This window comes from Melanotaenia boesemani, chromosome 20 (assembly GCF_017639745.1).
Source record: "Melanotaenia boesemani isolate fMelBoe1 chromosome 20, fMelBoe1.pri, whole genome shotgun sequence".
NCBI lineage: Eukaryota > Metazoa > Chordata > Actinopteri > Atheriniformes > Melanotaeniidae > Melanotaenia > Melanotaenia boesemani.
The window spans coordinates 11,890,259-11,900,099 of record NC_055701.1 but is presented as its reverse complement, the minus strand read 5'-3'; the positions used below and the strand labels follow the sequence as shown (position 1 = coordinate 11,900,099).

General features: G+C 39.0%; 1 protein-coding gene across 1 annotated transcript; it reads right to left on the bottom strand.

Annotated features, from left to right (window-relative positions):
* Positions 1 to 408: 408 nt before the first annotated feature.
* On the bottom strand, positions 409 to 9,142 carry prox2 (prospero homeobox 2). Its single transcript, XM_041972070.1, has 6 exons — positions 8,980 to 9,142; positions 7,770 to 7,829; positions 5,984 to 7,602; positions 4,091 to 4,198; positions 2,629 to 2,823; positions 409 to 1,230 (listed from the first exon to the last, which is right to left on the bottom strand). Exons 3-6 carry the CDS (start codon positions 7,538 to 7,540, stop codon positions 1,063 to 1,065), a joined length of 2,028 nt encoding a protein of 675 aa, XP_041828004.1. The 5' UTR covers positions 7,541 to 7,602; positions 7,770 to 7,829; positions 8,980 to 9,142; the 3' UTR covers positions 409 to 1,062.
* Positions 9,143 to 9,841: the final 699 nt, after the last annotated feature.

Below are 9,841 nucleotides of genomic sequence, written 5' to 3'. Positions count from 1 at the left end.
ATATGAGGTCACCTCGAGCATTAGTCATTAGGAGGGAATGCATTGTGGCTGTTTTTAAGACAAGGCAGTTGTCTGCATCCGCAGCGGCCACACAATGAATGCAGGCCTTAGAAAGTTGACTTGAATTGGCTTCAGTGAACAATGCGAACAGCATCGTTTGGAGGGACATTTAACAGCTGGCTGCTGGATGTGGATTAGAGGCACCTTAGGGGCCCAGAACGCGGATGCAGTATTTTCACTGATGAGCTAAACATTTGCAGCCAAAAATGAAAGCTTCTTATACGCAGTGGTTATTGTAAAACAAAATAAAAAAAGAAACTTTATTAATCCCTAAATGGAAAATATAACATAACAAAAGAGTTTTGTATTATAATTTAGTGCATCTTTAATTTCAATAATCATCCAGAACAATGTTTGTGAGTAAAATATCTGAAAATGATTGTTCTTTACAAGAGCCGCACCTTCACACACAATAAGAAAAACAATGATACGTGCATTCCTTTAAGCTTATAGTATACAGCAGAACTATAATACATTATGCAACACAAAACAGCAGTGCATGTACATTTATGCAACACTTAGAGCTATGAAATAGAACTAAAAACAAAACACAACTGATTTTGTCTGATGGAAAACTACACTATGAATGATCTTTGTGAACATTTTTACACAACTATATAACTGTCTAACTGTCTAAATACAATTAAGTCAAAGTGTAAACAAAATCCACAACAGATTCACTATTTATTTTTTATTTTTATTAGTTTTTTTTTTCTTTTTTGAAAAAGCAGAGCACAATATTTGAGATTATTTGTAACCTCTAAAATGGTGTTTGTGTATGTACCTGTGTGTGTGTGTGTGTGTGTGTGTGTGTGTGTGTGTGTGTGTGTGTGTGTGTGTGTGTGTGTGTGTGTTGGGAGGGGCGGGATGTTTCTTTTTATACAAATGTAATCTATATTTCACCTCACTACAATGCACTACAAGACATAATGGAATACTTTCAAATGATTTAGTTCAAATTCTCTAACTTATTCACCTGGACATTTCTTCACTCACGTCAACCTATAAGTAGGAAGATGTTTTGAATTCCTCTGGAACGTCGCTGTCCAGCTTACAGATCACCTTGTAAATGGCCTTTTTCCAAGAGGGATCAGAATCTTTGGCAGCAGAAATGGCATTGTAAAACTCGTGTAAGGTGATTTCAGCAACCTCTAGGAACCTGTCAGGCACCTGGAAAACAAAAAGAATAAGTAATAATTACAACTGGATTCTGTTAAAACTTTATATTTTCTTTAGTTCATGTAAAGCTGGGTCTTTTTCCAAAATATTTGAAATGAGGACCTGTAGCAAAATACTTCAAACACTCAGGCTGATGAAAGGGAGCTCATCTCTTTGTTCTCTGAGCACATACAATAAATGCAATGCAGCAATCATTAACTTCCAATTACAGGCCTCTGTCGTTAGTTAGCCTTCTTGTCTTGAGCCTAAATTAAATACAGGTGAGCTTTTGTCCAAGGGATTTTGCCAGCTCCTTGCAGCAGGATATAATTATTAATTCCAGCAGAAATGGGTAAAACATCATTATCTTTCAAGACTATTCAGGTGCAAGATCTGTCAAGGCATAAGTTAGACTAAGATTTTGGTGTAGATCATATTAAAAAATATGGGCATAGCCCATAAATACAGCAGAAACTATTAAAAATACAAAAAAAAAAAGGTGGATAAATTTTAGATAAGAGCAAAGAAGTGAAAAAACTGTCCCTCAGCACTTATTTCCCATCCACTTGCCAGTTCGCACAACAGTTGTTGGCATAAGTTATTTTTCTTTCCCCTCATCTCCTGACACAAAAGCATCCCTGGGAAAGGAATGTCTTGGTCCCAAGGTAAAGAAAACGGTCTCATCCCTTTCCCACCAAACAGCCTTCTCCCTCGGAATCCATAGCGTCTTTCTCAGCATTCCGCATCAGTAGCAATCTCTGTCTCGCTCAGGCGTACTGGTCCTCTAATCCTGAGTTGTTTTAGTGGGATTTTGCGGCTTCCTCTTCCCACAGTTTGATAAAGCATCACTCTGGAGTTTAGATAATGGCTGCAAAGGCTGGCTAGCCACAGGTGCAGTGTGACACACAGGTCAGCACATAAACATACATGACCACAGCCACACGGTGAAGGTCTGACATACATCAGCAGCCTTGTAACTAATGAATACATCGACTCTGATGTTTCCATTGATTAGCTCGATGCTTGGACTTTAACCCCCAAATTTAATAGAAATTAGAATGTTTGTTGGTCAGACACTAAGGCTCTGCAAAGAACGGCACAGTTAAGAGTTAAGATAAACTTAAAGGCATATTTTCTAATAAAAATGTGTCAGGAATAATGGGGAAAGGGCTTTTATCTCATCTATATTTGCACTTTAAACCAAATAAATAAATTCCCCAAGATGTTAAATTTTTTGATGTAACCATTTGATCTCTAAAGACAAATAAAGGTTCACTATTGGTTACAAAAATGCATTATTAAGATGTAATCCTTGATCTAAACTCTCATCACTCAAACCTCAATGTCTAATGTACAAGAACTGCTAGAAACTGCAACAAAAGATAGTGACGACTAGTAAGTGACACTTACATGAAAGTCATTGGCTTTATTGTAGTGCATGTTTAGTGCCCGGAAGAGCTCTGAGTCCCTGCTAACTGTAATGTCTTTGACGTCGCTGATGCCATCAACAATGGCCTGGCGGGCAAACTTCTCCATCTGGATGTAGTAGAACTCCCTGAAGTTACTGAACCACTTGATCAGCTGAGACGTGATACAGCGATTAAACTGAAAATGGAGAAAAAAAATATATATTATTGATTTCATGTTATTTTGAAATATCGGTGTTGTGTAAAGAGGAAATAAAAAAGTGAGGTAATTTCACTAAATCAAATTTGTAATTTGATTTCAGACTTCGGTGAGAAGTTTAAATGCTTTTGAGAGTCTAAAGGCTTTGTGATGTTTACAGATTTGCATCCATTAACATTATTGTCTTCAAGTCTGGATTTAGTACCTATAGGGCAAAATGCCACCTAGCAGTCACTCTATGCATCATTAATTGCTCTGATTTTTTTCCCACCAATGTCCAGGATGAAAAAACATCTGTCAGGGCTCTGTGTTTCTAAACTCAGTCTTGACATTAGTCTTGTTATTCTATCTCGTCATCCAGAAAGACAGAAAAAAAATGCCTAAGGGCTGGGCAGGCATCAAAGACGCTTCTTCTCTCTGGTGTGGTGGGTGAGAAAGCGGCAGCATAAGGACAGAAGGAAGCTTCCCTCTCATTGACTCGGACTGATAGGATGGAATCAGACACTGGGATTATGTGCTCTTTTGTTCACAGCCACTTCCCACCACAGGATTGTAAGCAAGGAGGAGACGTTCGCAGGGCTGCAGCAACAGCATCCTCCCCCCTGACCCGGGGGGTCAGTGCAGATTGAGAGGCAGGGGCCCGCACATGGCTCATAGATCCAGGAGACAAGATAGGAGATGAGATGGAAGAGAAAGCTGAGAGATGTTTGGAGGAAATTGGAAGGGAAGCAGGACAAGGGACAGGTAAAAAGAAAGGAGCAGCAGCACAGATGTTGAACGAAAAGAGCCAACAACAGGAGGTCACAGTGAAGGAGACAAAAAGAGGATAAAAAAGGATGACAAGGCCAAAATACACAGGATGTTGTGTTTAGGACCAGCTCATCACTGCCTGGTTGCAACTGCACAAGTCTCTAATACCAACTCTCTGTTGACACTCAATAGCAATGCCTTGCCTACAGAGTCCTTTGTCACTCCATTTGCTGACTGGAGAGGCTTTTTTAAAGAGAGAATGCCCCTGTATCTCCCTCTGCCCCCAGGACATACTAGCAGCTCAGTGGCTTTGTTATTTAAACCCTCTGCGTTTTTGTTTCTCTCCTCCGACACACTGCTGATTTTTTTCTGTCCCAAACACACAGTGACAGGTAGACACCAGGGGGGAAAACACAGGACAAACAATTTTCCAAGTTGTTGACACATTAGGATTAAAAGCTCCTTTTTATTTAAAAATGTACAAAAAGATAATTACCTTTACATCAGGGAAGTAGGTTTTCAGGACATTGGAGCTGGGGTAGCGAGTGTAGAAGAACATGAGCTTTGCTTTCTTCAGATGACTCGGAGTAAGACCTTCCTGGATGTTCACATTAACGTTAAAGAAAACTGACAATTAAATCTAACACACAGCAGCACAGTCCCGCGCAAAGTGATAGTGGGCCAGAGTATTGTGTTGCCACGATCTTCAGCTAAATTGAATTTCACTAAAGAACAGCTCGGCATTAACTAGGGAGTCAATAATGATCCTAACATGTGCTTATTGGCAAAACAGAATCACAAATTAGATTAGGGATTTTTAATTAGAGAGCAAAGCACTTCATGGCCAGGAGTTAAGACAGCTTGTTTTAAAATGTTTTGAAAGGAGATGCTGATTTTCAGATGTGACTGAGTTGATTTAAGGACAACATATGTTGCCATGTTTCATTCTGGAAAACCAGCATTTTTTTAACTTGTGTCCAATATTCCCAATAATTTAATTGTTAAACATGTCATAGATTATAACACATATTTCCTTTACTGGACATACTAATATTTGCAATTCTTTTGCAAGTATTCCTCCCCCCCTGGCAATGAAGGTGCTCAGGACCACTTCCTCTGTAGCCTACCACCTAGCCTTAGGTCATAATATCGTCTTATCAGGTCACCACACAACACATTTATTAGGCAACCCTACCTTTGAAATAAGGAAGTTTGTATGAAAGATTTATGTGGCATTGTTCAAAGAGAAGCAGAGCTCTTGCACTGTAAAGATAAAGTGAATCCTGAGACCACATATTATTCCTGTCTAAAGCTCTGCAATAAGAAATAGACTAAACTTATTATCTTTATGAATAATTTAGGAATATTTGATTAAAAATGAAAGAATTCATGTTTAAGTTGACTTCGTGAGGGAATAATGGAATGCAGATATTATCTTATTATCATATTGAATGAGTATATGTGCAATAACAGAATTAAAATATGTATTTAGAGTTCTTTTTCTTAAACACCCCCCCCAATAAAAAAAAACAACTTGATTTACACTGAGCTTTCCTGAGAAAACAAATAAAACTGTATTATTTTGTTCTCTGTTTCAATCATATACCTACTGACAATGGTATCCAACAACAAATGCTCAAGAGAAGAGCTCAAGTGTTATGGTTGGGAGGCACTTGTGGTTTCCACCAGCACTCAGATGTGACCTTTTAGATGCACCCCTATCACTCTGATGATGGAGAAATAGATCCTGCACCTTTTCAAGTCTGAAAAAACTACGCTTCCTGAAACAGAAACCGAAGCTTTCTCTGCCTTTGAAAAATTGGCTTTTGTTCCTGGCAATTCTTATCAAAGCCTTGTATTCCTTTTTATTTGTCTTTTTCTAGACTTAAAGTCATTACTCTGCTCAGATTAAAGAAGATGCTGTAATTTTCTATGGGGTTAGAGAGATCAAAGGAAAAATTCTCCTTGAAGTTTGTTACTGGAACTGTCCATGTTGAAGTGAACCTCAACCAGCCATTGTTCAAATGGAAAAGCTGAAATATGGAGAGGTTTTCTTTAAAAAAAAAAAAAAAAAAAAAAAAAAAAGTAAATATTGTGTGCATTAAACATTATCAAAAACCCTTTTTTGTGCTATGGGATGAATTCACATCTTTGCAGCGTAACATTTAGGTTTTCACTGCAAACTGCAGAGACCTGAAATACATAGAAGGTATTATATATATTAATATATAATAAAATTGTTTCGGTCAGTTGTTACATCACTATACTTCAACCTGTATATGTTAAAAGCAGGTATATCATCTACATTTTTCATTGTGCGTTTTAAGCATGGTTGGATTTAAACCAAAGCAAATCTGCTCTGTTTCAGCTGTTTGAAGGCAAAGGATATGTTGAGGGACATGTAGGGGTTCCGTTCAGCCAAGCTCTGGAGTTCGCCACACTCAATCTTGACATGAGGGAGACACAGATTTTCGACTCCCACTGCCCCCAGGGAGGAAGGACGAGGATGGTGGCCAAGATGGCTGGATGTCACCTTGGACCTCATAGCCATTGTGTCCCAAGGCAGGTCCACGGTATCTGGAGAGGTCCTGTCCATTGACGGGGGCATGCAAGGAAGAGCCCCAAAGTTGGAATGCGGCCCATACTTGAGAAGATGCTCCAAGATGTGGTTCTCATGCAGAGGGGTGCTGTAATTGAACTGAAAGGGTGTCTGGTGCATGGGGTAAGGCCTCTTCACTGTTGGGGTGACTGAGCTTACAGGGGTCACGGTCGGTTTGCGGACCACCAGTGACAGGGCCTCTGTCTGGTCCTGTGGGCTTTGAGGCTCAGAGCTTTCATAGTACTCCACTGACCGGGATTTCACTGTGGCCTCCTCAGCTTGGGCCTGGTCAAGGCCGGAGCTAACCTGCTGGCTCTTCCTGTCTGCACTTGCATTGATCTGCATCTCTGGCGAGGAACACAAACGCTGCTGTGGGGACAAATCCAGGTCTGTGGAGGAGACCTTCTTAAACACCCTGTCCACACAGTCATCAACAGCCCTGGAGAGCTCCTGCTTCAGGGTTTCCTGTAGGTTCTGACTTTCTCTTTGGTGTAGCAGGTAACCAACTACTTTCATTCGGTCTTTACAATCTACAGTCAACCTGCTGTTCTTCCTCTCAAAATCCTCTTCACTGCTTATGTAGCATGACTTTGTGCTTTCACCCAGGATGTCATGCTCAGAATCAACTTCTGTTGCATCTCTTTTTTCATACTCAGGATCTTCCTGGTTGTAAACTTGAAGAAACTTTTCCTGGAGCTGGTGTAGGAGTCTTTGCATGCTGTGAAGCTGCTCCTTCAACTTGTGACACTCCTCTTCCTTGGTGTTGCAGTTATCTCCATTGCTGCTGCCAGGTTTTCTGCTTACCTGTCCAGCAGCACTGTGATCCTGGTGTTGAGGCAGCCTCTGCTTACGTTTGTTCTCCCTGTATGATTCTCTGGCCTCCCGGGTGTCTCTAGCATCTATTTCAGACCTCTCAGTGTCTCCATGTTGCCTGCTGTTAGGAGAACCAGCCATGACTCTGATAATATTCTCCACTCTGGCTCTTTTGGCCTGCAGGTGATCAATCATTGGATGATCTTCTGGGCTTGCTCCTGTGGAGACACGACCACTGGGCGTAGGCGATGCAGCCTCCACTGTGCTGTCCTTTGAGGAGACACTGCTCTGGTCCTCCTGGCCGGAGTCAGCAGCAGTGGAGCTGGACAGGTAGAAATGGCTTTCATCCAGTGCCCTTTTGTTATGGATTGTCTTGCGGAGGAGTTGAGAGATGATGGATCCGTTTGAATAGGAGGCCAGAGGCTCGTCATACATGTTTCTGCGGAAGCAGGGCAACATCACATCAGGTTTATCATCCTCTAGGCAGCTTTCACTTGATCTGTGCATACTCTGATCAGGAAGACTGAGGTTCATGCTCAGTGTGGCTCTTTGCACTATACACGCTGATGAGTTGGAGATGTGTGATGCAAAAGAATCTGAAAAGACATAAATTGAATTAAGGTTTAGATGAAACACAGCAATAACAATTTGTCAAATTTATATACAAATGTTCAACAGTTTATCATTCTTACTTAAAAACATTTCATAACACTTTTTAATACAAAATTGCTGTACAGTGGCAAAATAAATAAGTGTGACTTACTGTGTCATACAGTTATGAAAAGAGCAGGCAATGTCTATGGTTTTCGCCTATATATTCAATCTGTAAGAAAAGCAAATAAACCTGATAAATTTAAGATGTAATGCTTCATTCTGTATGGAAAAATTCTAAATTACACTCATGATTTAACTTGAGAAAAATGAAGAATATTTCCAAAAGCCTTAGCTCACTTCAAGGAATAATAAATTACTAAATACCCATTTTAAATAAAGACGTTTTTGTTCCCTTTTATCTTTGGATTGTAAAAATAGTTGAGCCAGAGGATAAAAAGAATTTTGATGGAAGAATAAAAGGTAAATTTCAGCTGATCGGAGCCACAATCTACGCATTATAAACGGGTTCGGTGTAGACATACAAGTATAAAACTACCATGAAAAGAACTTGTTTTGTTTGTTTGTTTGTTTGTTTTGTTTTGTTTCTTATCGTATTTTCATTTAATGGAATAACTCAGACAATCAATGGTTTTAAAAAAATAAAAAACAACAACAAAAACTGCATCCTTGAAGTTAAAGCAGTCAATGACAATCAGTCCCTTCAAGTATACATTTCACTTTATATTTTCTTTTAGTTGTAACATGATTTAACTGACTTAATTAAAAATAAACCTGCACATATGTGTGGAAAAAATCTACTTAAGAAGAGCAGATTATACTTTATATTTCAAAGAACATATTCTATAACAGCAATAAATTATCTTTTTTTATATAAATAAATGTTGAGTTGCAAAATGTCTTTCATGAAACAAATAATATTAGTGGTACTTACTAGTATTTCTAGTCAGGCTACTTACGCAAATTGTAAATTAAATTAAAATATCTCTTATATAGGTTTCAGAAATCTAGACTAAAATAAAGGAGACTGCTTTAACTGTCTATTTTTAGGCTATTCTAAAAGAATACAAAATGACTGATCATTTTGAGCTATAAAAAATTAAAAAATATTTCTTAAAATGTAAAAAAAAAAATCTCTTTACTCCAAATAAAAACTCGGTAAACATATTGCACTGCAAGGGGAAAAACAGACAAAAGTGCACTTCTTTCACGTGAAATTAAAAAGTAAAACAAACCTTCTAAACCGATGCAATGAGTATTAAAAGCAGAAGTGAGTTGCATGCATGCACTTTATCATACTCCTTCGGGCGTGCGGTTTAACCACGGCTGACAGACAGCGAGCGGCTGTGATGGGACCTTACCTGTTGCGCTGGGGTGTGCTGTCGAGCTGATGGCCTGCGCAGACTGCGAGGTGGCTGGTGGGAGTGCAGGAGAGTCGATGCATCAAAGCTGGGGCGTGGTCATGTGAAGGCGGTGAGGTGGTCAGGGACTCATCACCACCCAAAACACAACCCTCTCAGGAGTGACAGCCTACACGTGATGGCTCAGTGTAGGGTTTCGAAACGGATGCATTGTGCTCAAAGGCAGAAATGAACTAAAATTAATGGAGAAACTGATTCATATTCACACCTATCAGATGTTTCCACTGAAAGCACAAACACACAAAGGAAGATAATGAATAGAAAATGGTACACAAGTTCAGTAAATTTATTAAGGAAACAAAAAAGAGATAAATTCCTGTTTCGATTTGCTTTGTCCACTAAAAACCCAGCTTGTATACAACGCAAACCTTATTCTACTGGATTATCAGGTCATTCTTCAGGTTCTACAGGTGTATCCAGGTCATGGGAATCCTAGTGATTAGACTTCTGGTTTTCCAAGATGTTTCACCTTTTATTTAAGAATTTTTTTTAGTTTACCAAAGGAAAGAAGTTCTGCTGTTTTTGTCTCTTTTCAACTTTATCAAACATGTACAAGAATGATTCAAAGTATTACACACAAACACCCACCATGACAGTTTTCAGTGCTCGGCCTGATTACTTTGAGGTTACTGTCTAAAAATGTCATTGCACTTGTTAAAAAATTTGTTAACCTAATCACTTAGCCTAACTATTTATTTATTTATTGACTTATTTCAGTATTGTGGCAACCTATCGTACTAAGGAAACTCGGTTACACTTTGAATTCTTTAGAATTTTTTCAGGTTTAATAATTGAAAATATG